The sequence below is a fragment of the Balaenoptera borealis genome (genome assembly GCF_965194805.1).
Source record: "Balaenoptera borealis genome assembly, chromosome: 13".
Taxonomy (NCBI): domain Eukaryota; kingdom Metazoa; phylum Chordata; class Mammalia; order Artiodactyla; family Balaenopteridae; genus Balaenoptera; species Balaenoptera borealis.
In genome coordinates, this window is record NC_138870.1 from 42240890 (window position 1) to 42268584 (window position 27695).

The window sequence follows — 27695 nt, forward strand, 5'->3', positions numbered from 1 at the left end:
GGTGGTAGACGGTGTCTGGAGCTGCCATCTGTGTCACTCTTGCTCTCTCACGTGGGGTAGCTGATGAGGCTTCTGCAGTTCTTCCTTTCCTTCTGAGGAGCTTCACCAAATAAAGGTGAAGGCTTAGTTACACATTTCCAAGCAGGTCAGTTCTCAATGTCTGGTTCACAGATGAGGTGTGAAAGCCAACTCTGGCCATCAAGCACAGCTACTGAGGCCAGGAACTGTCCCTTTCCTGTTCTTTCCTGTGCCATTTCCCCTACAACTGTTGCTGAGGCAGCTGGCTGCATACACGTAGCCTCCGTAAGAACCCCAGGCAGCCTCAGCCCTGGGAGGGGACAGGAGGGGAAGGCGTATTATGTCATTTTGCTCTTTCTACCCCTGCTCTCAGGAAGCCCAGGACCCTGGGGCTGGAACCTGCCCAGAAACCTCCACCCCGACCCCAGGCTCGACTTCTCACTTGTGTAAGCTCTCAATGTTCATGCCAGGCCCCTCGGTCAGGCCTGTAGCCCTGCCTGCAGTTCTCCATCAGGTGTCCCTCACTGTCCTTGGTGTACATACACACACACACACACACACACACACACACTCTCTCTCTCTCTCTCTCTCTCCCACTTTCACTATATTTACTCTGGCTGGTTACGGTTTTATAAAACTGAGACCACAGCCGTCTTTCACTGTATCTCACGCATTAGCCCTCTGTCTGTTCAGCAGGTCCCGGTTCCCCACTTCTCTGGCAAAAAAGACTCATGTAGTTTCTAGGGGCCCAGTCAATGGGTTGGCAGTACCCTGGTCAGTGAATACGGAAGGTGTTCAGCTCCTGGCCCCCACTGCCTTAGATCTTCCCTGGTACTTCAGGAAGCTGCTTCTGCTCATGAACTAAAATTGTCTTATAATCAAGCAAATAATCTTCCGGGCACCAAACAGTCCATGAACTAGGTCTCGGCTACCCAATGCAGCACACTCCCCCATCCCCAGCCTTCTCTGGGCCTCCCCTGGCCCAGCCCCAGGCCACAGGCAGACTCCAGTCTCAGCTGCTGTGGGAATGTCTTCCACTCAAAGCCACAGGCTGAGGACCCCAGGAGAGGCCCCAAGCTTGCCAGCAGCATCCAGTCAGCAGCTGGCAGAGCTGAGGGGGAGAAGAGCCAGAAAAGGAACAGTCTGAAGCTCTCTGGGGAAATAAAAGCCATTCAAGAGGCAAATCTGCCCCATGGCAGGGAGATGAAACAGGCAAACTATCCTCAGTGGACACCAGGTCCTAAGAGGCCAGGTGAAAAGGCTCTGATGGTCAAATCTGACTCACCCAATGTGGTTGGTACGAAGTGAGATCTCCAGCTCTCTCAGTACTTTGGTTGACTCCTGCACTCTTCTCCTGAACTTCTGTAAACATGGAATTTTCTGTCACTGATGGAGGTCCCCAAGCCAACTTTACAATACAAGCAAAAGGGGTAGGAAAGGAAAGGGAAGGCGTACAAGAGGGCAGTTAGAGTCCTGCCCTCTGTTACTAGCCAGCCACTCCAGGGCCATGGCCTCAGAACACAGAAACCCAACTCCCATTGCTCAGAAGCAGTCCCAACCCAAGTCAAACGGTCTGCCCCTAAACCCCACAGGACTGTAAAGGGCAGCAAAACGGGGCCTCCCTGCCTCGCACTTCACCTTCCGAGTTACGCTGGGGTCCAAGAAGCTCTGGAGTTTCTGGATGTAAGTGTGGGGAGGATTCTTCACCTGGAATCGTTCCTGTAAGGGAAACACGTGTGTGTACACAGACACCCAAGGTTCTGAGGGGGGTGTTGAGGAAGTAGGGCACTCACAGTGTTTGATGTGAGGCGACGCCTAAAGTTATCACCTGGCCCTTAACATCACCCAAACCATAGGTTCCCCTTCTTGACTTATCCTCAGCTACTTCTCATCTGTTGCCATCTTCTCCTCCTTCAATTAGTACTCCCTGAGCCTAAAATATTTTTCTACATTAAAAATTATTTTAAGAGCCTGCTGCTTGCTAAGAAGATGCGGGGATTACGTAGCTCTAAACAGCACCCAAAATAAAGACATGATTGGGAAATGTTGTTCACTTCCTAGCCAGCTAATGGACAGGGGTTAGCAAGGCGAAGGGGAGGGGAGCTAGGCCTTGTAGAAGCCAACTTTCTCAGCCCTGAGTCCAGACTTGGGACTGGACTGGTTTTGCTGTGTTAACACAGCTCAGGAGTGCAAACACACTTTCTGCTCCTTGCCCAGGTCCCAGGCCCCAACAATCCAAGCAACCCCAAATGCTGCAGGCTGCTTTCAGCAAGATCACTGCTCCGTCCCCTTCCACACAGGGCACAGGCTCCCCATTGTGGCCCAACCCCCTCATCTGACCCAAGGGAAAACTCAGGGAAAACTCTTAAGCATTCTGGTCCTGTAAGGGCCTCCACAACAGAGATATCTGAAGAGTTAGGGGCTGGAGAGGGTCCAGGAGAATGATATAATGTTAGGAAACAGAACCTAAAAACAAATGAAAGAAAAAAAGGAAAGGTTTGAGAAAGAGCTGACATTATGTGACCTAGAAAAGACTGAGAGATTATCAATTAAAGAAACTCAGTACCAAAGGGCTACTGTTCTCCAAACCCCAGGTAGCTGCTCACCGTGCTCACCAACTCCTCTTAATGCAGAACTCAAGGAAATGGGCCTTCCCTGGAGAAGGAGCGACCTGGACTAGGTTCTCTGAAGCATGATTCTACCTTAGGTCAAGCAGCATGACTTGGGAAGCAGAGGAATAGTTAGCACAGATGGAGTTGGCGGCCTGAGCCCTGACTCCATCACCTACCAGTGAAAGGCAAGTTACTGAGCCTCAGGTTCTGCTTCTATAAAATGTAACAGTGCCTTCCTCAGAGGGTTTTTGTGAGGATTAAATATTTCTACATATATATGTGTGTGTGTGTGTGTGTGTGTGTGTGTGTGTATATATATATATATATATATATGTATGTATATATATAAAGTGCTTGGTCCATAATAAGTACTCAATAAATGTTAGCTACTGTGATTTTGTTCAGGGCTTGAAAAAAATTATGACAAAACTCCATCAGAAAGTGCTGGGTAAACAGACTGCCTCCACTCTGTGCCAGGTGTTTCCATACCTCCCAAGAGGTAAGGAACTAAAAGCCAACTCTCCAGCAGTGCAGACAGGCCTGTCTGAGTTCAGAAACTCATGACTTGTGATCTTCAAATGTGTGCAGGGGAAAGAGCAAGGCCGCGGGCATTAGTTCTTGATTCTGAGCTAAGTGATAATCTCTATTTTCTCTTCTGGCTCTAAACACTTTCATGTAGGGAGAGCTTCCAATCCTCATGTTCTGAGACTTGGGAACAGGAGACTAGAGGACTGGGGCTTCTCATTCCTAGAGGCCTGTAAATAATGGGGAAAATCCTGCTATTTGCCAGGTCTGGAGCAGAGTGAGAGAAAAATGGTGCTTTGGATTTCCCAGCCAGGGACAGCCCTCACCCTGGGGAAAGGCAGAAACAAGCTCTGCTGGGAAAAACACCAAACTCCTCCACAGCAGACCCTATACCTCAGACCTACACAAACCTCCTCGAGGCTGCTGCTCACTGGGAAGAAATCAAGACAATGCTTTGTGGCAGCTATTGGCCTACCAGCCCTGTCTCTGTTAGGAGAGGCGTTTTGGAACAGGAAGTAAGCATGGACTGAGGCTACGCCCAGGCCAGGGTTCCTCAAGGAACCCCAGAGCTGCAGTCAATGCCCACGGTCCTGCTGCCTCGTCCAGCTCAAGACACACCCCCACTTCCGGACCCACCGCAAACCCCGTACCTGGTCACAGATCAGATCCCACTTCTTCTCGTTGTCATACTGCCGCAGGAGCCGGGCTTTGTCAGGAGGCAGGTTCATGGAGCTCTGAGGAGAGAACCTGAGTCAACAGGGCTGACAGGCTTCCCTCAGGCCTGGTCCCTCAGGCTTCACCCTGACACTCTGTGGCTGACAAGGAAGGCTCAGAGAGGCATGACCATCCTCCTGCTTCCCCTTCATATATGCTTCAGCTTGGTTGAGCAATGTTTTCCAAACCACAGGTCGAGGAATCAATTTAGTTAGTCAAGAGTAACTTTATTTTAAATGAAAATGAACAGATTGGTTATCAGGGGGTGGGGGGGAGGGATAAACTGGGAGATTGGGACTGACATATACACACTACTATACATAAAATAGATAACTAGTAAGAACTGGCTGTATAGCACAGGGAACTCTACTCAATACTCTGTAATGGCCTATATGGGAAAAGAATTAAAAAAAAAAAAAGAGTGGATATATGTGTATTTATAACTGATTCACTTTGCTGTACACCTGAAACTAACATGATATTGTAAATCAACTATACTCCAATAAAAATTATATTTTAAAAAAGAAAATGAACAGATTAAAATAGAATAGAATTGAAGATACCAGAATTCATTGTAAGTAGGAAGTATAAATAATGTTTCATGGACTTCCCTGGTGGCGCAGTGGTTAAGAATCCACCTGCCAGTGGAGGAGACGCAGGTTCGATCCCTGGTCCAGGAAGATCCCACATGCCGCGGAGCAACTAAGCCCGTGCACCACAACTACTGAGCCTGTGCTCTAGAGCCTGCGAGCCACAACTACTGAGCCTGCGAGCCACAACTACTGAAGCCTGTGTGCTCTAGGGCCTGTGTACTGCAACTACTGAGCCCGAGTGCTGCAACTACTGAAGCTCGCGCGCCTAGAAGCCCATGCATGCTCCAAGAGAAGCCACCACAATGAGAAGCCCGTGCACTGCAACAAAGAGTAGCCCCCGCTCACCGCAACCAGAGAAAAGCCCCACGTGCAGCAACGAAGACCCAACACAGCCAAAAATAGATAAATAAAATAAGTTTCATGAAGTTTTGTTTCTTTTTATATGTTATGTATACACACACACACACACACACACACACACACACACACACACACAGATCACACTGTAAGATGTGTTTCTTAACACGGGACCGGGCAAAAAAGTTTGAAAGCTACCAGTCTAAACTGACAACCTTCAATCGATTTTCCCCCACGGTCTGAGAGCTGAGCGGGCTTCCTGCACCACGTATGCCCACGAGTGAATCCTGAGCCACCCACAGCCTGTGCAGATGCCACAAGTCTACCCCTTTCCCTCATATCAGGATACAAGTGAATGAGTAGAACATTAACACAAAGGTAACTGCTCAAATTTTTAAGGAAATAATTTACAAAATTTCAGGACTTTAATTATTAGTATCAATTACTTATGACACAACTCCCAATTACTTAAGACACAGTAAAGTGTCCCAACCCCTCGTTGAGACACTCTAACCTAGAGTACAGGACAGACCAGGAGTCATTTTATTTTGTTCACTACTGTTTGCTGAGTGAATAAATGAATACGAGTGTAAGTGAGTAAAAGCCAAGGCATCCATGGGCGAGCTCCACCCAGACCAGCAGCCCTACCTTCCCCTTTTTACCCCCGTCCAGCCAAGGCCCTCTTCTAGCCAGTCGGGCGGCTGCCTTGGTGGCAGGTCACAGCCCTTGCCTCCAAAGGCAGATCACTCACCTGCACCCCACCCCCAACTCCTGAATCAGATATGATCTCCTACCTGAAGTATCAGAGCTGTCTGAGGACCCACGTGACTGCCCACAAATCCGGCCTCTTCCCCCAGCACACTCAGGCCACCTGGAAGGTCTTCCTCTCATCTTTCTCTCCTTTACCTACTGCTCCAAGTTCAGCTCTTAACTCCCGGGTAAACGAAGCGTGACCACTTGGTTTACCTCTGCCCACTCCTTGACATCCTCATCCCTGGGAACATGAATCATGCGCGCCCGGGATCCCAAGGAGTCACACAGGCCCTGCATTATTCCAAAAGCAGCAGGAGTATCCTGGGAGTGGGGCCTCCATTTTCTAAGAAACTAAAAGAAAATCCTTAAACATCATTTATTTCTGTTACATGTATCTATTTATTATGCATTTATTTACATACATACTATTAAGCCAGTTGTATGCTCATCTAGCTCCTAAAGGACTGTGTCTATTCATACGATCTCCAACCCCCAATAATGTCTAACCCTGTGACAGGCACTGAGTGGAGAGTAAGTTGAGGGTAAACCTATGGTTAAGATGTCCCGGTTCTGAGCTCTGGGCCCAGCTCCTTGCTGGAAACAGGGTCACTATGGTTCAAAAAAGGAAGTAGCGTTGGCATCTCTGCTCAGTGTTTAGAAGTGGAAGAACTTAGGAATACAGAAGAGGTTAAGAGAAGAAAAGAAGGGGAAGAGACCACCACTTCACACCTCTCCCCATGGTTTCTGCTGCCCTGTTAACCTGCCTGAGCTTCCGCAGGCAGGAGGGGCTAACCGAATCCTCCCGACTGCCGATGTAGCAGGGATGGCCGGACGGGCAAATACAACCCCAGATGTTCTCTCTGGAATTACTTTGCTAAGGGCCAATCTCAGCATGTCTCTGTGGATAACAGGACAGGAGCAGGAGGCCACAACAGAACAGGGACCCAAAGATCAAAGGTGGCCCAGAGCAAGTTCTCCCACCTAACCAGGGCCAGGCTGCTGCCAGCTGAGCCCAAGTGAGACCAGGCCTGGTTCTGGCTCTGTGCGCGTCCTGAGATGACTTCACTGTCATCTGCTCCTTTCTCCCAAGTCTGTGCCGTGAAGATAGAAAACAGTTGTCTGTCTCCCTTGGAAGAACGCGACTGGGCCGGGGGCGGGAGCTTGTCGCTACTGTGGCAGACATCACATCCCATCTACACCAACTTCCTCCCTCAGCCACCCACTGTCAGCTGCTGTGGCCTCACACTTCCCCACCAGGTGAACTGGTGAGAAAACGTCCCCCCATGGCTTCAAAGACGAAGCAGAGTCACCACCTTTGGGAACCCTAGCCTAAGAGCATGGAGGAGGAACCTCAGGGACCTGGCCAAACTTTAGATGCCCGGGAGAGAGGGACACCAGTGTATGGAAATGGGTGGCAGAAGCATGAATCAGCTCCGACCACAGGCCCACATCCTCCAGTCCAGAGTTCTCGGTGGCACTTTCTGGATAGTGATGGTGGTCTTCTCTGCTCCTTTGGGGCCGAAGTGTGATGGGGAAGGAGGTGGGTGGGGGAATTCCCAGCCTCCAACACTCACAAGAAGTCCATCACTGACTGGGGGGTGGGAGCCACTGGCTAGGGGGCAGGACCAGGGCCTGGCAGTTCTCCACCTGCCAGACCAGGGCATCGGGGCTTCTGCCTCCACCAGAAAACGTGCGTGAGGGCAGCAGGGCTCAACGTCCCGAGGAAGGGCAGCTTCCTGAGTTCTGGGGACAGCCAGGGAGCAAATCTGACACGGTTCCTTCTGGTCTCGGTCAGAGGTTTGTTTCCTTGACATTTTCCTGCCGTGGTTCCGCAGAGACCTCAGACTCTCTTGAGGCAGAAGCTGGGCTGAGTTCTTGCTAACTCCTCTCTGAGATCCTTGCTGAACAGAAAGGTGGTTCAGCTGTCTCGGAGCAGGGGGCACTGAAGGAGGAATCAGAGAGCCCAAGATCAACTTTGGGCTCTTCAGAGTCACAGAACCTAGTGATCTCGTCCATAAGATGGAGACAATCTCACGACTTCACAGGGTTTTATGAGGATTAAATGATAAATACTTTGGGTCCGTATGTGTCTGGAACACACAGTTCCTTCCCCGCTCTTCCTAGAAACCTTGAGTAATGTTCTGACATCCCAAGGACCTGCCCTCTTGCTCCTGGCTTGTCCCTCTATCTCTGCCTCTGTCCCTCCTCCTTCAGCACTGCTTCTCCACACTCTGGGGACAGAGCAATCCCTTACTCCTCCTTTGATCCCTCTCTGGTTTCCTCTAAGCCTAGGAGGCAATGAAATACCACCGTCCTTGGGGAGGGAAGGGGAGACCCCAGGGAGATGGGAAGAGAGGGGGAAGAGGAACTCAGACTGAAAGCAACTCCGGGACTGATTCCTAAATCAGAGGGAACCAGCCAGAAGTCTAATAATAAAAACCTACAACAGGAAGAAGCAGAAAGGGGTGGATCTGATGCTTCTCCGGCAAGGCCGCTCTGGTTTACTGCCAGTTTGAGGCCAGGCAGAGTGCCCTGCTCAGGGACCAACCCCTTCCTGGGCTCTGTGGGAGCAAAAGGGCCCAGTCCCCCCAGCAAGGCTTCCTTACTCCCCACCGGACCCCTGTTGGCCCCAGAGAAGCAGAGGAGGAGGGAGGTGGCTCTGGTCGCAGAGGTTCCTTTCCCTTTCCTGCTCTGCACCCCCGGTCAGTTGGCCCCTCCTCGTTTCCTTCCCACTGCAGGGGAAGGGAAATGCCGGTAGGGTTGGAGTTTCCTTCAAAGCTGTGGCTCCTGTGCTGGGACTCACCCCTGCCTCTGTCAGTCTCCTTGGGCCAGGCCTGGGGAAAACCCAACAAACAGAAATAAGAACCACCCAAAATTCCCAGCTGCTTCTATTGGTCCCAGTCAATCATGATAAATCTCAGGAATAGAGACAAAAATGGCATAGCTCCTCTGAGGAGAGGGAGAGAGATGTCTGAACCTTTCCTGTGAGGGGGATTCTGGAGGCTTGAAGGGAAGGCAGAAAAGGGCTGTCTATTTTGAGCAAATACAGAATGTGAGTTGGTGGTTTTCTTGATGTTTTCCCTCTCAGAACCACCTCCCCACAAAGTCCCCTACGGCTGGCCACTTCTCCCCAGTGTGGTAGCCCCAGCCGCCAGGCTCAGCCCATGGGGGTGGGGAGCCCTGGGAAGCTGAGTCCAGAACTTCCCCAGAGATGAAATGAGGCACTGTCCCGGGCACTACATGCTGCTGAGCCCCAGCTCCGGGTCACAGCGGCCAGCAAAGCCTCTCGGGCATCCACAGATCAGCCCATTATACAGATGGCAGAGGAGAATGCGGTGAGGTCCCAGCTTTGGGAGTCCAGGAGAGACTGCTGTAGGAGCAGCTGGAGCCCTGCGTTCCCGCCCTGTGTTCCTGCCACGATCCCCTCACATCTCTTGCCCCCAAGTCAATGGCGAAACAGGCAACACTGGGCACAAAGGGCCATGTCCAGCCACCAAAAGGACAGAGTGTTAGGAGTGGCCCGGCCTACTCTCCACGTGTCTCTCCTGGTGGGCAGTAGACGCAGCTGTGGCCAGCTGGGCACTGCTCCCAAAGGGCAAGAGCCCAAGGAGGTGGGAGGTACCAGCCCCTGCTGCCTCGGCCCCCTTGGCGGCCACAGCCAGACCTGCCAGCCCTGCGCAGTAGCAGCTCCCAGACAATGAGAGTTATTTTCAGCCAGCGCTTTAACACAAGCCAGCTGGCCAGTGTGCAGGGCGGGAGTCCTCCTCCACCCAGCCGGCCCAGACGGCAGGCCCAGCCTGTTGCTTACGCTGCTGCCGCCTCTGCGTCACTGTTTGTTTATCTCGTTGTTTCAGCACAGCTCCTCCTAATTGCCCCCCAGAAGTACAATCCTGGCAAAAGGAAACCAAAAAAATCAGAGAGTTTGATCAAAGGTCCAAGAACTAAAATTAAGAAGGTCCAGACATGGGAAACACAGCAGTCCCTGCAAACACCCACACCTTCCCCCAGCCCCGTGACTGGCGGGAGTAGTGCAGGGGAGGGAGCAGACCAGGTCGGTGGCCAGGTCTCACTGCAGCTCCCACAGACCGAGCCCAAGCCTGGCTTTGCTGCCAACCTGGGAGACGAAGCTCAGGACAGCTCTCCTCACCTGCCTCCCTCCCATCCTTCTTTTCAGAGCTCAGGTTTGGAGAAGATAACTTGAGACAGAGTCTGGAATGAGCCTGAGCCAACTGGGAAAGGCTCTGGGAGAAGAACTGTATCCTGCAGCAGAAAGGAAATCACAAGAACAGTTCATGACACTTGGCTGGAGGAAGAGGTAGCCCTGCCCGTGACGGAGTGGGATGAACACTTCAAGAATAGGAAGGGGTGGACGGCAGCAGTCACCTCCCTGGACTCGAGGCTTCCTGCCCTGGTGCTACCAAACCCCACAGCCTCAATGGTGCAGCTCCCCCTCCCTCCTCACCTCCCGCCATCTGCAGACCCATGCACAGGGGCTCATGGGTGTGACACAGCTCTAGCCACACGCACGGTTTCCTCAAGGCCTAAGCTACCCTACTAGACTTACGGGAAAATTGCTAGGGTACCTTATGACAAAAGACATCAGAAAAGTGGGTGCTCCTTGACTTAAGTGTCTGTAATGGCTTAGGTCTGGCTTTCTGGTTTTGTTTACTTGAAGCTATCACTTTGGGGACAAGTTGCCAGGGAAAAACCAGCTTTCAGAGCCCTGTCTGGAGAACGTGCTTCTGTGGTCACTGATGACTCTATAACCAGAAATGACTTGTTGAGCAGTTACGGGCCAAGTCCCTGAGCAGCCTGGAGGAAAAAGAGATGGATTCGCCAGATGTCTCAGGCTGAGCTCTGCAACTCACACCAGGGAAGTCGGGTAAAGGAGAGGTCCTAGAAGGCCAGCATGAATCAAAGAGGTGGCTTTATCCAAATACAACTATACCCCCCGAGGCCTCTTCTTCACCCTGGAACACTCCTGCGTCGGATCCTGAGCAGGCACAGGAAGTTGGCCATGTCCCCAGGGCCAGCAAAGCCCCCCAGCTCTACCCTCTGCCACACTGTCGGCCTCACACCTGACATCAGGTAACCTTGGCAGGTAACCTGGCCCTAAGGACACCTTTCTGGCCTACTCAATCAAGAAGCACACAGCCTCAGATAGAAGAACTTTTGTTAGCTAGGGGCCCCAAGCCCCAGCTTGAAAAGTCACTGCCACAGCAACTTGATCTATCTGCTGGCTCCTCAGCCCCTCCTCGCGGTTAGCCAGACCCACACAGTCCCCAGTTACGCAGAATGGAAACTATTCTGCTGGGGGCAGCTGGCTTTCCAAAGCTAAGGAGTCTTGGGGCAGAGCCTCACATTATCCCGGTAGCCAACCAAAGTCGACCCTTCTCTTCATGACATTCTGCCCTCCCGCCAGGGGAGCCCTAATAGGCAGCGCTACCTCACAGAGGACACAACATTTCTGGGGTAACATCCTACAAAAGGCATCCTCTTCTCTCTCCTCAGACCACAGCCCATTACCACTAGGACCCAGGGTGTGTCCTTCCCAGGGTCTCTCATCCATACCTTCCCTTCCCTTCCATTCTCACTGCCACTATCGGATAGGCCCTTGTTGTTGTTCACTCCTGACCTTCTGGGATAACCTTCTAGCTGGCATCCCTACTTCCAAACTGCATGTGGATGAAATTTCTAAACTTCCTAGCACATAAGATAAATCATGTTTCTTTTCAGTTCAGAAATCTTCTCTCTGGGCTTCCCTGGTGGCGCAGTGGTTGAGAATCTGCCTGCCAATGCAGGGGACACGGGTTCGAGCCCTGGTCTGGGAAGATCCCACATGCCGCGGAGCAACTGGGCCCGTGAGCCACAATTACTGAGCCTGCGCGTCTGGAGCCTGTGCTTCGCAACAAGAGAGGCCGCGATAGTGAGAGGCCTGCGCACCGCGATGAAGAGTGGCCCCCGCTCACCGCAACTAGAGAAAGCCCTCGCACAGAAACGAAGACCCAACACAGCCACAAATAAATAAATAAATAAATAAATAAATAAATTTTTTTTAAAAAAGAGATTAAAAAAAAAAAAAAAAAGAAATCTTCTCTGACTCCTTACCATTTACACAAGAAAACCTAAACTCCTTGGCCTACTGTTCTTAGAATCTTAAATAAGAAAGAGCTTCACAGGTAAGATTCTCCCTGGGTTGGCCCCAGCATCTCTGACCAGCTCATTCTCTCCTGGACTCTCTCTTGGAACAGCCGCTCTTGCCATAGGATTTGCTTGTAACTGACGTTTCCCCAATCTTCTGAATCCCTACCTATTACTACCTGACTCAAAAACCAACTCTGTGACTACCCAAAACAGCTCAGTCTCTCTTCTGAGCTCCAAAGCATAATCATATGTGAAGAATGATATGGCAGAGACCTGCTTGTTATCCCCAATCTCTTCTCACCTTTCTTATTAATGAACCTCCAATGTTCAGCTGAGCACTTAGCAACTCAGAATTAATATATTTCTATAAACAACAAGGTCCTACTGTATAGCACAGGGAACTATATTCAATATCCTGGGATAAACCATAATGGAAAATAATATAAAAAAGAATGTATATATGTGTATAAGTGAGTCACTTTGCTGTACAGCAGAAATTAACACAACATTGTAAATCGACTATACTTGAACTTAAAAAATAAATTTAAAAAATTAAAAGAATTAATATATTTCTCATCTTCCGTAGCATTCAGGTGTGGCTATGTGACCATGTGGGATGCAAGTAGAAGTAGTGTGCACAACTTCTGAGAAGTATCATTAAAGGGAGGGAGTATATCCTTTTCTCCTTCCTCCTTCCAGCTGGTTGGAATGCAGAGGTAATGGCTGGAACTTCAGCAGCTATTCTGGACCATGAGGTGACCTTGGAAATGAAATCCAGATGAGTGAAGCAAAGAGGAAAAAAATAGCTGGTCACTGATACCATGGATCTTAACACAAATTGAATGAAGTCATATAGTGTCTTTTCATGTGTGTATTTCCTTTATTTACAACTAGAACATGAACTCCTGGAGGGTAAGGGTCATGCCTTATCCTTCTTTGAATCATGTGCAGGTGCTTAATAAATAACTGATTGATCCTGCTACTACCTCTCCCATCACCAAGTCCCTGGTTCAGTCCCTGGTTATTTCTGGAGGGGATTATCCAAATTCTTACAATTGTCCTTGCTATTTCTGGTCCCTCTCCTATAATCTGCCTTATGTGCTACAGCCCAAATCACTGTCCTTAATGCTGCTTCTCCCTCAGCAAACTCCCACTTCTCATTCTGAGTTTCAACTCTGTCCTTCAGTTCACGCTATAAATCTAAGACACTCCCCTGACTCATCTTCTAACCAGACTCATCTTCTTAAAGCCCGCTAGACCACAAGCTCCTGAGCACAGGGACCATCATCACCAGCTTGTTTATCACTGTAGTAGGTGCTCAATAAATTTTGGGCAAATTGAATTTCCCCATACATATACTCCTCTTTTTCCTGCCCCTAAGATTTCTACTCTACGTTATCCTCAGAGATCATCTCCTTCCCAATTGCCAGCCATGCCCCACATCCAATTCACAACATCCAATCCCACCTTCTCTAGCAAATCTTTCATAAGTGAGACTGGTAAGGTCTACACTCGCCCCCTAATAGCGTCTCCACACATTTACTAACGCCTTTAAAATATGTTCATGGAGTTGTAATTTATAGCTAATGTCTCTTCACCTTTTCTTGGGTGTTCAATAAATATCCTATCACAAATCTCACAGAGTGCTTAAAGCACAGAATGAGGAGCCACGCTGCCCTGGTATGAATCTTGGTTCCACCACTTACTAGTGTGGCCTTGGGAGACTTACTTAATCTCTATGAGGCTCAGTTTCCTCATCTATAAAATGGAGGTAGAAATAATACTTACTTCATAGGGTTGCTATGATGATTAAAGTTAATATATGTAAAACATTTAAGTCAGAAGTAGGTAGTAAACGTTACACATAAAGCTAGCTATGGTTTTTTGGGGGGGATGGGGTTTGGATTTCTTATTCAACAATTAGCTGGAAAGTAACAATATGTCAATCATTAAGCTAGGAGCTGGGGATATAAAAATAAATAGGACAGGATCCTTACATTCAGGAAGTTTATATCCAGAGGGCAAGGTAGACAAGCAAACCACGGATGAGTGCATACAGCACAGCTGTGAAACAGGTGCACATGGCACTGTAGGATCCCAAGGACGCAAAATCTAATAGACAGAAGAGTCGAGTAAGGCTTCCTGGAAGAAATGCTATAGGATTTAGTCTTAAAACATCAAGCCGGAGGAAGGCAGGAAAAGCAATGAAGCAGGGGAAGATGGTGATATGCTAGGCAAGGACATAGCAATTTCAAGTACACAGACACACAAAACACCATAAAAAGTCTGGGAGTCCCTGATTTACAATAATGGAATAAAAGTATATATGAGGAAATTACAGCAGGCAGGGAACAGCCAGATGACACAAGGTCTAGGGAACTAAGGTAAGTAGGTGGGCATGAGTAGGATAATAATGATACTACTATTAAAATGATAAAATAATGACAAAAGCTAACATTTATTGACAAAACTTTGATAAGAACTCTATATGAGGGACATCCCTGGTGGTCCAGTGGTTAAGAATCCGTCTTGCAATGCAGGGGACGCTAGTTCGATCCCTGGTCAGGGAACTGAGATCCCACATGCTGAGCGGGGCTACTGAGCCCTCGTGTCACAACTAGCGAGCCCTCACGCCACAACTAATGAGGCTGCGTGCCACAGCTAGAGAGAAGCCCTTGCACTGCCATCAAGAGCCCACGTGCCGCAACAAAAGATCCGACATGCCACAACTAAGACCTGATGCAGCCCCAAAATAAATAAATATTAAAAAAAAAAAGGAAGAACTTTATACAATTATCTCATTTAATTCTCACAAGAACCCTATGAAGTTGGGACTAACATCATTCTTATTTTACAGGTGAGGAAACAAAGGCTTCGAAAGGCAGGCCGTGGAACTTACCCAGGGTCACACAGCCAGTATGCGATAGAGCTGAGATTTGAATCCAGGTCTGACCCTGAGTTTGTATTCCCATACAATGCCTCTTCTGAGACAACCAATTGTTTTAGCCCTTCTCTGAACCTTTTCAAACTGCATGCATCCTTCAGGATCAATACGATCAATGCTCCTCATGAAGCCCCCTCCAAACAACCCATACCTCTGCACACTCCTTCCCCTGAACTTCTGTGGGGCTTCCTGCCCTTGCTTCCCATCCACAATTATATTCAATCATTCCTTCAATACTAGCGTCTTCTAGGCATCATACACTGGGCCAACTGGAAGTCCTACTTGGCCTTGCGATAACTCTTGTATATTTACCAAAAAAGGGAAAACTATGGCTTATAAACGTCTACCCTGGGCCAAGCACTATGCTAGATCTTTTAATTATAAGATTTCACAAAAAAAATTACTGCACGCTCATATTACTACTCACATTCTGTATTATTTCCTGAACTAGACTGTAAGCTTTGTGAGGGCATAGACTTTCCTTGACCACACCTGTTCCTAGAGAAGGATGTCTGACACACAGAAAAAGCTTAATAGGTGCTGTGAGCTGCCTGTGTGGATGGCAGAGGCCGGCTGGGGGCAGCACTCCATCTCACCCAGTGTACCAGCTGGGGGCCCGGCTTGGGCTTTCTAGGAGTCTCATAAACCCAGGAGCTTATTATCAAAACATAAAACTTAATGAGTCCCTTCCTACATCCAGACTACATGTGGGAGGGGCATGACTCCTGCTTTATGCCCCAGCATGGGCTCACATCTGTCACCAGTCATGTCAGCTGGGGAGAGGCACTACAAGTCCTTCGTCTCTCCTTGCTTTTTCAATTGCTCTCAAATGGAGGTCCATCTCAGTGCCTCAGTGCTCCTCTCCTCTTTGGCGAGGAATCGTAAAGACCCCAGTCTGCTCTTGATCCACAAGCCACCCTCCCAACATTGTCCCTCCTCATGACTTTAAGGCCAGAGCTCGACACAGAGGTTATAACTGCCCACACCCTACCCCATCTTTGAATGCCCCAGCTTTTTTACATCTCATTTGATTGTCCAGCTAGAAAAACACCTCTTTGGAAGTAGCCTTCTGAGAGTTCCCACCCCAGAGAGACCCTAAATCTTGTCTGCTTCTCTCAATGTCTGGTGTCCTAGGTGCCATATTCACTCAGGGCCACAGATGGGGAGGAAAACATTACTGAGCGTCTCTTATATGCCAGGCACTTTTCTCACAAAATCTCACTTACTGTTCTTAATAACCAGTGGAGGTAAGTGGTATTATGCCTGTTTAACTGGTGAGAGAATTAAGAATCTGAGACCAACTGGCTCAAAGTCATACAGAAAGTGGCAGAACCCAGATTCAAACCCAGATATGTGGCCTCCAATAGAACTTTTGCCAGGGCATGGCTTTTTCCACCATACCCTTCCATCTCCTTACAAAGAAATCAAATCTCCATTTCTAACTTGGGAAGGTCCACCTGTATTTGTCTGACTGGCTTTGGTTGATCATTAAATGGTGCCTCCCTGTCCAGCAAGACTGGGTGAAACTAGCTGAACGAGGTATGTGTGCCGAACACCTGAAGTTCAAGGCTTCTGTCTCAGAGTAAGAGGGACACCGTGCAGAGCAAAAAGACAAGGGAACTCCCCTCTTGGACACCACAAGGTGACAATTCCCTCATACCTGAACGGCATTTTAAACATTCAGAGAGCTATAAATAACAGCATGGGCTTTGGAACAGAGAGGACCTAGGTTTGAATCCTGGTACTTTTCATGAGACAGTGGGAAAGTTACTAGCCTTCTCTGAATCTCAGTTTCTTCATCTATAAAATGTGAATCATAATCTCTACCTCCTATAAGAATTAAGTGAAGGGGCGAAAGAATGAAAAGGGGTTTGCACGGTGCCGGGCCCAGGAGAAGGGCTCTATAAATGGTAACTGGGAGGAACTACTCCAAGGAGTTGCAGGTGACTCAAAGACAGCTTCTAAGCACATACATAAAATATAATTTCACAGTACTTTAAAATGCATAAAAGAGAGAGTATATACATGTAGCTGAAGAGTATAGGTTAAATATATTTATTTATACGCTTATTAATTCTCTAGGTTAGAGCAGTTGCACACACGCCCCTCCGAAAGGTAAGACTGCAAACACCAACAGCCACCCAGAGGATTCACAGGAAAGCTGGGACCAGAATCTGGGGGGACAGAATTGAGGCACTGACTAACTAAGGTGCTCTGCTGAGTGATCTGGGACAATTCCTCTAACCTTTGGGATGAGATTTTGCAAAGAAAGTTGTTTTTCGTGTTCCGCCTTATCTCAAGTCCCTCACCTCCCCGTTGTCTCCCAACTTCTGCAGGTTAAACCCGCCGTCTGCAAACCTGAGGTTTGATCTACCACAAATCTCTGTTTTCGGCCCCCTCAGCTAACTACTCTTCTCAACAACTGTTTCTCTCCTTGTGACCTTGCATAAGTCTCAGGAGTTGTCCCTCCCAGTCCCTGAGGGGCTGTGCTGTCTGTGGGAATAGAGAGAGAGGCATGAGAATGTTTTGGCCCCAAATTTTATTTGACCCGTAGACACCAATGACTCTCAAATATGCATTTCTATCTCAAGCTAGAAATCTGGGTGTCATCCTGAATTCCTCCCTTTTCCCTTATCTCTACCTTTCCAATGTCAAATCTAATCCATCATTGAGTCCCCAAATTTAATCTTTTAAACTATTTATTGAGTCTGTCCTATCATCTCCACCATGCAAACCAGCTCTGGTTCAGGCTCCCAGCATCATCACCACACTACAAGGCCTCCCAACTCGGCTGCCCACCTCCAATTCTGATTCCCCTCCCATGGCTGCCACACTGACCCACTCACACCTCAAAATCTGACCATGCCACTCTCCAACAAAAAGCATGGTGTATGGTCCATCCGCATGGCATTCAAAGCCCTCCTTACTACTCTAGCCATCCCCACCCCGCCACCACTGTCTGCCTTACACCTTACACTCCAAGAGCCCCGAGCAGCTGTGGGAGGATTCTCTGAATACATCACTCTGTCTCACCCTGATGCCGCCACTCTACCTGCTTTCTCTTCCACACTTTTCTCCAACTCCTAATTATCCCTTTAGGCAGCAGAGATTTCCTCCTACAAGCAGTATTCCCCAAGCCCTTCCCTGTGCTCCCCAGATGCTCCTGCATGTCTACACCATTGTGCTTCCCAAGCTGAAGACTGCAATTAGACGTTTAATGTGTTTGTCTTCCCCTCCAGACTGAACTCCTAGGGGCAGACACTGTCTCAGTCATCTTTATTTCTCTGGCACTTAACACAATCCTAAGTGCTCAATAAGTGCTTGCTGAGCGAATGAACACCATGCTGCACTCGGGAGTCTCTGAGGGCTGGTATTGCATTCCTCTCCCTTCCTTGTCTCCAGGCGAGGAAGATGACACCTGCGCCATTCTCAGTTCGCAGCCTCCAGAGGCCCTCCAGAGTCCTGAGTAAATTTTCACCTCGCCATAGGATAAGGCTGGAATAACCTCTTTGCTCTCTCACCTCCAAGACAGTTAGAAGCAGCTAGTAGTGCTTTTACAACATTATGACACCATTTGACATTTCCCTACAGGCATCTGTAGGCAACAAGTACTAGATGGTTTCTTTACAATTCTTAGAGAGAATCAACTGAGAAGCCAAATGCCACCCAATACTGTCTGGCTGGTTACCCTTCAATTCCTGAGGTTTTGCTCACAACTTTTAACAAGGGTATTCTGGGGAAATGACAGATAAATGCTTTGGGAGCTCACCAGGCCCTGCTGCCCCGTAAAAGCATTAGAGATTCTTAATTCCTTACATACGATGCCAGCAGTAATTAGCCAAGCCCAAAGGGAGCAATTGATAGTTGCTATTGCACTATCAATCTGGAAATCATGCCAGATGCATCAGAAAATAATCTGTAGACGTGAGCACTTTACAAGGGACTCACCAAGTGCCCTGACTGCCAAGGGCCTGAGGATAATGAGTGTTTGTGTGAGGCTGATTCTGCTGAGCGGCAAGTAAAAACAAAATAACCACAACCATTAACAAGAAGTCTGTCCAAAGTGAGGGGCCCAAGCATACTCTGGACACAGAAGGTTCAAACTAAGATGCTCTTTCCCACTTAGCTATCTTTCGTCCATCAATTCTAGAACATTGTTTGGGCCTCACTCTGAGGCTGGTTTTGAGGGGAAGGGAGTCTGTGATCCCTTCAATCTGCAAATGAACCCACATAACAGTGGCCACCACCACCCCAGAGTTCAATACAGTCCCAGGAGCAGAGGTCTGGACCTCAGTAGCCCTATGTTGCCTATTCTGGCCTTGGTAAGTTCCCCAGTCCAGAAGACTCTTAAAGGCCGATCCTTCCATGGCTGTACTAGAGACAAAATGTGCTAAAGGATAGGCCAAGGGCTACGTTAGTTCCTGGAGATCCTAAGGAGATCCATGCAGAGGTCATGACAAGGCCAACATGGAGTAGGAAAGCAAGGTGACTAATATGTGGTGTGCAATTTAGTGATTTTACAACTTTGAGGTACACAGAACCAGTCTCTTACCCATCAATAATAATCCATATTTCTTGAATATTTTCGCTGGACTCCTTAATACCAGACCCCTGACTTTAAGAGGTTAGTGGTCTTAGAATATTTCAACTTAAAATTTATTGAGCACCCACTATGCCAGACACTGCCCTGGATCCTTTATATATGTTATTTAATCCTCACCAAATCCCTAGAAGTCAAGTATTCTTATCCTGATTATACAGATAAAGAAAACAGAGGCTTGAGAAAGTTACAGCACTGGCCCAAGGTCACAGAACTAATAAATGGCAGAGGCGGGATTCAAATCCAAATCCATTGAGCCCCAAAGCCCCTGAAAAAGGCCTGGTGAGCAGCAGTCACAGGCAGAAGGAACCCCTGCACTCCTTGCAGCTTCCCAGGCCAGACTTCTTAGTCCTCCTCTAGCCAAGAACACACGGTGACTTCAGGAAATCTTGAGAGGATCAGGCTTGAGGAGCCCTGGAAAGACAAGTATCTATTTACAGTTAATCAGCACCCTGCCCAGCCCTGCAGACAGTTCTGACAAGTGGAGCCGGGAAGAGGCAACCACAGGCTCTGACTGGGCCCACCTGGGCTAGGAACCAGCCAGGCCCCCCGATGAGCACGGACCTAACCCTGCCCTGCTCAGAGAGCCCCTGTCCTGAGGGACTCTCGGGAGCTGGGGTCCAGAGTCCACAGAAAGTTGTCTTCACTATTTCACTTTTCTCCTGTACTTCAACCCCTCAAACTGCCACTTCATTAAAATAGTGCCCCTCTTACTCTCCACCCCTTTACCTTCTTTTTCTTCATGGCACTTATCCCTACTCAACATTCTATGACAGACCTGTATATGTGTTTATTGTTGTCCCCAACAAAAACGTGAACTCTGTGGGGCAAGTCCCTTTGTCTCTTTTGTTCACTGTGGGATCCCTAATGTCTAAAACACAGAGTAAACACTCAATACATTTGTGTTGAATGAATAAATGAGTGATCACTCAATCAAACATTTAAAAACTCTACTTCCTTCCAAGTGGGTTATATGAGAGGCAAGACTGAATAATGCCAACCTCCCAGGAAGCGCCATCAAACCTGTTGTTGGATCCTAACTTCCCTTCAAAATATCTCCCTAAAGCTCACCCCCAGGCCCAAAAACCCTAACTCACTGCAGAGCAGGTACTCAAGGGAGAAAATGGAGCAGCGCTTAGGGAGGAGACACATTTCTCCTCCAGTTAAATACAGCCCAGGACCCCTGCAAATTAAAAGCTCCCTCTTTACTGAATCCACTCAGCTTTAGTTATAGGTCACACTTTTTATTTTTGTAACCAGCCAACCCACCAAATTATAGGCTCAGACCATGGACAGGCACGCCAAACACTGGGGCCAGCCTAGCAGAGGCACTGCCCTTTCTGGCCTGAGGAGGGTGTAGGAAGGAGGGGTGAACACCAGTCAAACCTCAAAGAGCAGAGGCCATGATCACTCTGCTGGGCAGAGTTGACTGAGGAGCCCGGTCTCACTCAGGCCAACATGGTGCCCAGAGGGAAGCCAGATTCCAGGGCTCTCCACACGGCAGACACAGTGAACTCTTAACACTATAAAGCAGATCGGGTCACTCCCCAAACTCCTTATCAAGGCTGATAAGGTTCCATAACCTGAGCCCTGCTCACCTTTCTTCTGCCTTCCCCGACTCTCTTTAGCATCCCTGCTGACCAATCTGGCATTCCTTCAGTTCCTCGAATGTGCAAAGTTCTTTCCCATCCTAAGGTTTACTCTCTCTTCCTAGAAAACCTCTCACCCAGATCTTTACACATGGCTATGAGGATGAATGGGGGATGGGGAGCAGGAAGGTGGAGCTGGGTCTGCAAGACTGGAGTAGAGAGACCACTAAGGAGTCTACTACAATGGACCAGGCAAGAGATGAGGATCCTCTACCCCAGCAGGTGGGGCTCCTGGCTGTCCTTCATATACCTGGCTAATTCTTCCTCTTTCATCCCCTCCCACACTGCTCTGGCCTTCAGTCTCCTCTCTCCTGATCCACACCTGTCCCCTGTAAGACCTGACACAGTCCATGTCTTCCTGAGAGCACTGCCTGATTAGCAATCCCACGCCACGCTAATCCTTCCCTAACCCTCTAGTCCTTCTGTGCTTGGAGCTGTGTGGCACCTCATCACTTCATGATCTCACTTGGTCTTCACAAAAACATGTGATTGGGCAAGACAAATAACCCCATGTTATGGATAAAATAACTGAGGCACATAGAGAGCCTCATGGATAATCTGAGGACACCCACTTGTTTTAATTCTCTAGTTGTTCAAAGTACAGTTCTATTTTGTCTCTCCAACTTGCACTATCTTCTATTTCTTTGGTATTCTCCAAAGCACTCGAGAAAGTGCTGTATATACAGTAGGCACCTAAGACCTGTTTCCTTAATAAATCAAGAAAGGAAGGAAAATGAATGAAAGTAGAAAGTCTCTCAGAGATTCCAAGGCTGCCTCTGGCCTTCATTTAGAGGGGAGCCTTGGTTATACTCTCTCGTAACAACCTGTTCTTTGCCTCCCGAGGACATATAACTTGTAGTTAAGTATTTATTTGTTTAATATCTGCATTCCCATAAACTCCATGAAAGCAGAGGTGATATTTTTCACCACTGTATACCCAGTGCTATCACTGGCACACAGTAAATAAAAAAGGAAATACTTGTTGAATAGTGAAAGTCCTAGTGGGATAGCTGGGATTCAAACCCAAGTCTGGCTGACTCCAAAGCCCAAATCTTCCCACCACACCTCTTAGCAAAGGAAGACTTGTTCTACTTTCCCTGTATTCTGCCGTAATGTACACAATCCCCACCAAAGCAGTACTGAAGGTGGGCGGGGGACGGGGGGTGGGGGGGGGGGGTACAGGGGATGGGGGGTGGGGGCGGGTGGTGACCCTGGAAAGAGAAGGAGATTGTGGTTAAGGATGTGGGTTTTGGAGTCAAACTGCTTGGATTCAAATTCTGACGTCACCACCTACTAGCTGTGTGATCCCAGGTGAGCTATTTAACCTTCCTGGACCTCCATTTCCTCATCTATAAAATGGAGATAATTATAACTACTTCATAGTTATGGTGATTAAATGAGATAATGTGTATAAAGAGCTTTGCCAGATGCTTGGCATACCATTAGCATGCAATGAACAGCATCTGTGAAAATGATTAACTATCCATATTTCTGGGAGACAAGAATCTAGAGAACATAGTTTCCTTGGGGGTTGGGGCTGCTGAACTGACTTAACTTTGAGAAGCTTAGCTGCAGTGAAGCCCAGAGCTCGTTTATTCTCTTTGCTGACTTCACCTGCTAAACTGAGGCTGGAGGTGCAGCTTTCACTAGCCTAGAAATGAAACAGGCTAAAAATATACAACTTGGCTGTGTCTGGGAGACCAAGGTTGGGCCTACATTTAAGAATTTAAAATATAGCCTCAGGGCATAAGGGCATCTCTTAGGATTCTTTCTACTATGAAAACTAGTGCCAAGCTCAGTACAGGGCAGGGAATGACCTCACTGGTGTCCTTTCTCCCTGCTGCTCTCTTCTTTTGGGTCAGCGCAGAGAGTAAGAGAGAGGAGCTTTCTTTTCTGCAATAGAAGTTGAGTCCTCCTCCCCTATTTTTATTCCTCCTTTTCCATTAAAGGAGGAACAAATACATGGGTACATATTGTTAAAAAATTAATCAACTCAAAAGCTTATAGAATAAAAAAGGAGTCACTGTTCGGCCCCCAACCCTATCCATCCCCCTCCGTAGGTCACCACAAGGACTAACAGCTTGGTGTTGACTGTTCCAGGCCTTTTTTCTAAACATTTACATACAAACATGTGGCTTTATAAAGCATTATATATACTCTTCTTTTAATTCCCTTTTTAGACGATTATATTTATACATACACACACACACACACACACACACACACACATCTTCGAGATTCCCATCAGCCGCAACCATTTATTGAGTGCCTAGCCGGTGCCAGGCATTTGGCTGGACAGTGATAAGCATAAAGAAAGTCTCCACCCTCATGGAGTCAATAGTCTGGGGAGACAGATAATAAGCAAGTAATTAAACAAATAATTTTAAAATGGAAAATAATACAAAAGCAGTTAAAAGGATGCTAAGAGAATAATAAGGAAGAGAGGGCTCTCTGAGAGGTGGCATTATTAAAACTGAGCCCTGAAGCACAAACTAGATTGAGCCATTTGAAGATCCAGGGACAAGGCATTCCAGGAGAGGAAACAGCTTGTGCAAAGGCCCTGAGACAAGAAAGGAACTTGTCCTGAACTAAAGGAAGGCTAATGTGGAGGTTGGCAATCAGGAGCGTGAGTAAGGTTAAAGAAGTCAGCAGGAGCCAAATAATGCAGTCTTAAGGGCCAAGGCCAGGAGTTTGCTTTTTTTTTTTTTAGTGCAAAAGGAAGCCATTAAAGATTTCTAGGTAGGAAAATGATGCTATTTGACTTATATTTTAAATTTGGCTGTTTTGCAAAGAATGGCTGGGAGAATGGAGAAAGGAGCAGTAGAGGAAATTGGGAGGCCAATTGTTTGGATGTAATACAAGCCAGAGTTGACATCGGCTTGGACTGAGGCAGTGGCAGTAGAGAAGAGAGAATGGGTAGATCTGAGACATATTTTGGAGATGGAATTGGCAGAGTACTAGACTGAGTATGGAGAAGGAAGAAGGAAAAATTAAGGATAACTCTCAGTAGTTGCCTGGAGTAACCAGATGAATGGAAGAGAAACAGATATGGACAAGAAATGGACAATCAGGTTTTTCCCAGGTGTTTACTGTTAAACAATGCAGCCCTGAGGATCCTTTCCATGCACCTTTGTGCCCATGTATAAACAGTTCTGTAGGACAGTTTCCTGGAAGTGAGATGACCAAGTTAAAGGGTATGCACATTTGAAACTGGTAGACCCTATAAAATGTCTTCTAAAATGTCTGTACCAAATTACACTACCACTAATGGTGTATTAATGTACCACTAATGACAACCACAGACATTGTCAATCTTTAAAAATTTGCCCAGATGATTAGTATAAAAGTGTATCATTGAAATGTTCATTTCCTTGATTTCTAATGAGGTTAACAGTTTTTTATTTAACTTTTAATTACATAACTGACATATAAATACATTCTCCTTGTAAGAAATGTTAACATTATAGATAAAGCTAAATTCCCTTTGACTTTCCTGTTCCTCTTATTATGATTCCTTCCCTACATTTCAGAGGTAATCATTGTTATTAGATTTACTTGTATTCTTCCAGAAATTTTTCTAGGCATTTTAAAATATATATATATAATCAAGGATTAAGCATCTTTTAGAAGTTGTGGACTTCCCTGGTGGCACAGTGGTTAAGAATCCACCTGCCAATGCAGGGGACATGGGTTCAATCCCTGGTCCAGGAAGATCCCACGTGCCGCGGAGCAGCTAAGCCTGTGAGCCACAACTACTGAGCCCACACGCCACAACTACTGAAGCCTGCGAGCTGCAACTACTGAAGCCCGCACGCCTAGAGCCCATGCTCCGCAACAAGAAGCCACCGCAGTGAGAAGCCCGTGCACTGCAACGAAGAGTAGCCCCCGCTCGCCACAACTAGAGAAAGCCTGTACATAGCAACAAAGATCCAACACAGCCAAAAAAAAAAAAAAAAAAAAGTTTTATTTCTAGCAGTCCTTTTAGCATTAACAAAAAATCTAACCAAAAATTTTTACTTAAGGCCTCTCTAAGTGACATCTAAGCTGAGGCCTTCTCAAGGTTACTTAACCCCTCTGAGCCCTGTTTTCATCACCTGTAAAACAGAAATAAAAACTGCATTCAAAAAGATACATGCACCCCAATGTTCATTGCAGCACTATTTACAATAGCCAAGGCATGGAGACACCCTAAATGTCCATCAACGGAGGAATGGATAAAGAAGATGTGGTACATATATACAATGGAATACTACTCAGCCATAGAAAGGAACGAAATAGTGCTATTTGCAGAGATGTGAATAGACCTAGAGACTGTCATACAGAGCGAAGTAAGTCAGAAAGAGAAAAATATCGTATAATATCACTTATATGTGGAATATAGAAAAATGGTACAGATGAACAATTGCAAAGCAGAAATAGAGACACAGATGTAGAAAACAAACTTATGTATACCAAGGGGGGAAGGGGGAGTGGGATGAATTGGGAGATTGGGATTTACATATATACACTAGTATGTATAAAATAGATAACTAATGAGAACCTACTGCATAGCACAGGAAACTCTACTCAATGCTCTGTGGTGACCAAAATGGGAAGGAAATCTAAAAAACAGGAGATATATGTATATGTATAACTGATTCACTTTGTTGTACAGCAGAAACACAACACTGTAAAGCAACTATACTCCAATAAAAATTAATTAAAAAAAGTAAAATAACTGCCTTACAGTATTGTTGTCAAGTTTAATGAGATAATACATGTAAAAGCATGTGGCATATACCCGACAAATGCTGAATTCTCTTTCCTTAACCTACACAAGTTAAATCTAGGCATTTGGTGGAGACCAGAAACTGAGCCATTCCTATAAGGATGAGATGGGAGACTCCACCCATAAAAAAACAACATTTTTAATGTTGTTCTGAAAAAAACTTTTTTTTCATAATAAAGCCCCCAAAAGATCTGAATTTTTCTTCAAAAATTTTGGTATGAAATATTCTGAGCAGTCAAAAAAAATATACGTAATTTTTGTTTGTTTGTTTGTTTGTAAGGTAGAAAGCAAAAGGATTTAAGCATAGAAGTAACTGCTAGAGACTGGATGTCGAAGTCCTCTTTAAGGCACACCCTGGGAAGCCACAACTGCCTGGATTTTCCCAGAGACCTTAGGCCTGCTGGAGAGAGTTGCGGCTTTGGGCAGATAGTACCTCAAAACATAGGATATGACCTAACCTTTGGGCTTCACTGCAAGGATGCCACTGGTTCCCCTGGCTTGTCAAAGTACATCCTGTCATCCCTACCTGGATGTTCCTGGAGGTTGAGGGTCTGGCTCAAAGGGGAAGACCTCACCACAAAGTGTCCTTAGTCAAAGTTAAATTAAGGCATCGGGCTTCCCTGGTGGTGCAGTGGTTAAGAATCTGCCTGCCAATGCAGAGGACACAGGTTTGAGCCCTGGTCCGGGAGGATCCCACATGCCGCGGAGCAGCTAAGCCCGTGCACCACAACTACTGAAGCCCACACACCTAGAGCCCATGCTCCGCATTAAGAGAAGCCACCACAATGAGAAGACTGAGCACCGCAATGAAGAGTACCCCCCACTAACCACAACTAGAGAAAGCCCTCGTGCAGCAACAAAGACCCAACTCAGCCAAAAATAAATAAATGAATAAATAAATAAATTTATTTTTTAAATAATTAATTAATTAAGGCATCATCAGAAAATCTACAAACAACAAATGCTGGAGCGGGTGTGGAGAAAAGGGAACCCTCTTGCACTGTTGGTGGGAATGTAAATTGATACAGCCATTATGGAAAACAGTATGGAGGTTCCTTAAAAAACTAAAACTGGAATTACCATATGACCCAGCAATCCCACTACTGGGCATATACCCGGAGAAAACCATAATTCAAAAAGACACATGCACCCCAATGTTCACTGCAGCACTATTTACAATAGCCAGGTCATGGAAGCAACCTAAATGCCCATCGACAGACGAATGGATAAGGAAGATGTGGTACATATACACAATGGAACATTACTCAGCCATAAAAAGAAACGAAATTGGGTCATTTGTAGAAATGTGGATGGATCTAGAGACTGTCATACAGAGTGAAGTAAGTCAGAAAGAGAAAAACAAATATCGTATATTAACGCATATATGTGGAATATAGAAAAATGGTACAGATGAACCGGTTTGCAATGCAGAAATAGAGACACAGATGTAGAGAACAAACGTATGGACACCAAGGGGGGAAGCGGGGCGGGGTGGGGGGGATGAATTGGGAGATTAGGATTAACATATATACACTAATATGTATAAAATAGATAATTAATAAGAACCTGCTGTATAAAAAATAAATAAATTAATTTTTTTTTTTAAAGTTAAATTAAGATGTCCAAGGGCCAGAGTATCTCCCTCTGAATGGCAGTCAACCAAGTTTCAACAAGCTCTCTTTTTTGGAACCACCAAGAGGCATCATTTTATCTGAACTGATAGCCCTTTTGTAAGGGCTCCATTCCCCTTACAAAAATATTGAGTACTGTTTGTGTCAAGGAGCTCCTGCAGTGGCTTCTCCTCGCCCAGCTCTCCCTTCCCATTCCTCTAGGCTGAAAGCCAGGGATTCCCTAGCAGATCCAAGAACGGGTTTTAAACCCCCAAAGGACTGTATGTGTGCACAGAATTAGGAGTCACAAGTTTAATCAGATTTTCAAAAGAGTCTTTTACTCAAAAGATCCAGAAGCACTGTCTAAAAAGCTCTCAAACATATTCCCAACCTAAAAGAACGTTTACC

At 46.9% G+C, this 27695-nt stretch overlaps 1 protein-coding gene across 4 annotated transcripts in view; it reads right to left on the minus strand.

Annotated features, from left to right (window-relative positions):
* FMNL3 (formin like 3) overlaps positions 1-27695 on the minus strand; it is a 55307-nt gene that overhangs the window by 17688 nt on the left and 9924 nt on the right. For 3 of the 4 annotated variants that reach the window (XM_082352364.1, XM_082352362.1, XM_082352361.1), the window contains exons 2-4: positions 3806-3889; positions 1657-1737; positions 1304-1380 (exon numbers count right to left, since the gene is read on the minus strand). In XM_082352364.1, coding sequence (XP_082208490.1) covers positions 1304-1380; positions 1657-1737; positions 3806-3889 — 242 coding nt within the window. Of the gene's footprint in view, positions 1-1303; positions 1381-1656; positions 1738-3805; positions 3903-27695 lie in introns of all 4 variants that reach the window. The other variant, XM_082352363.1, reaches the window with a different exon arrangement.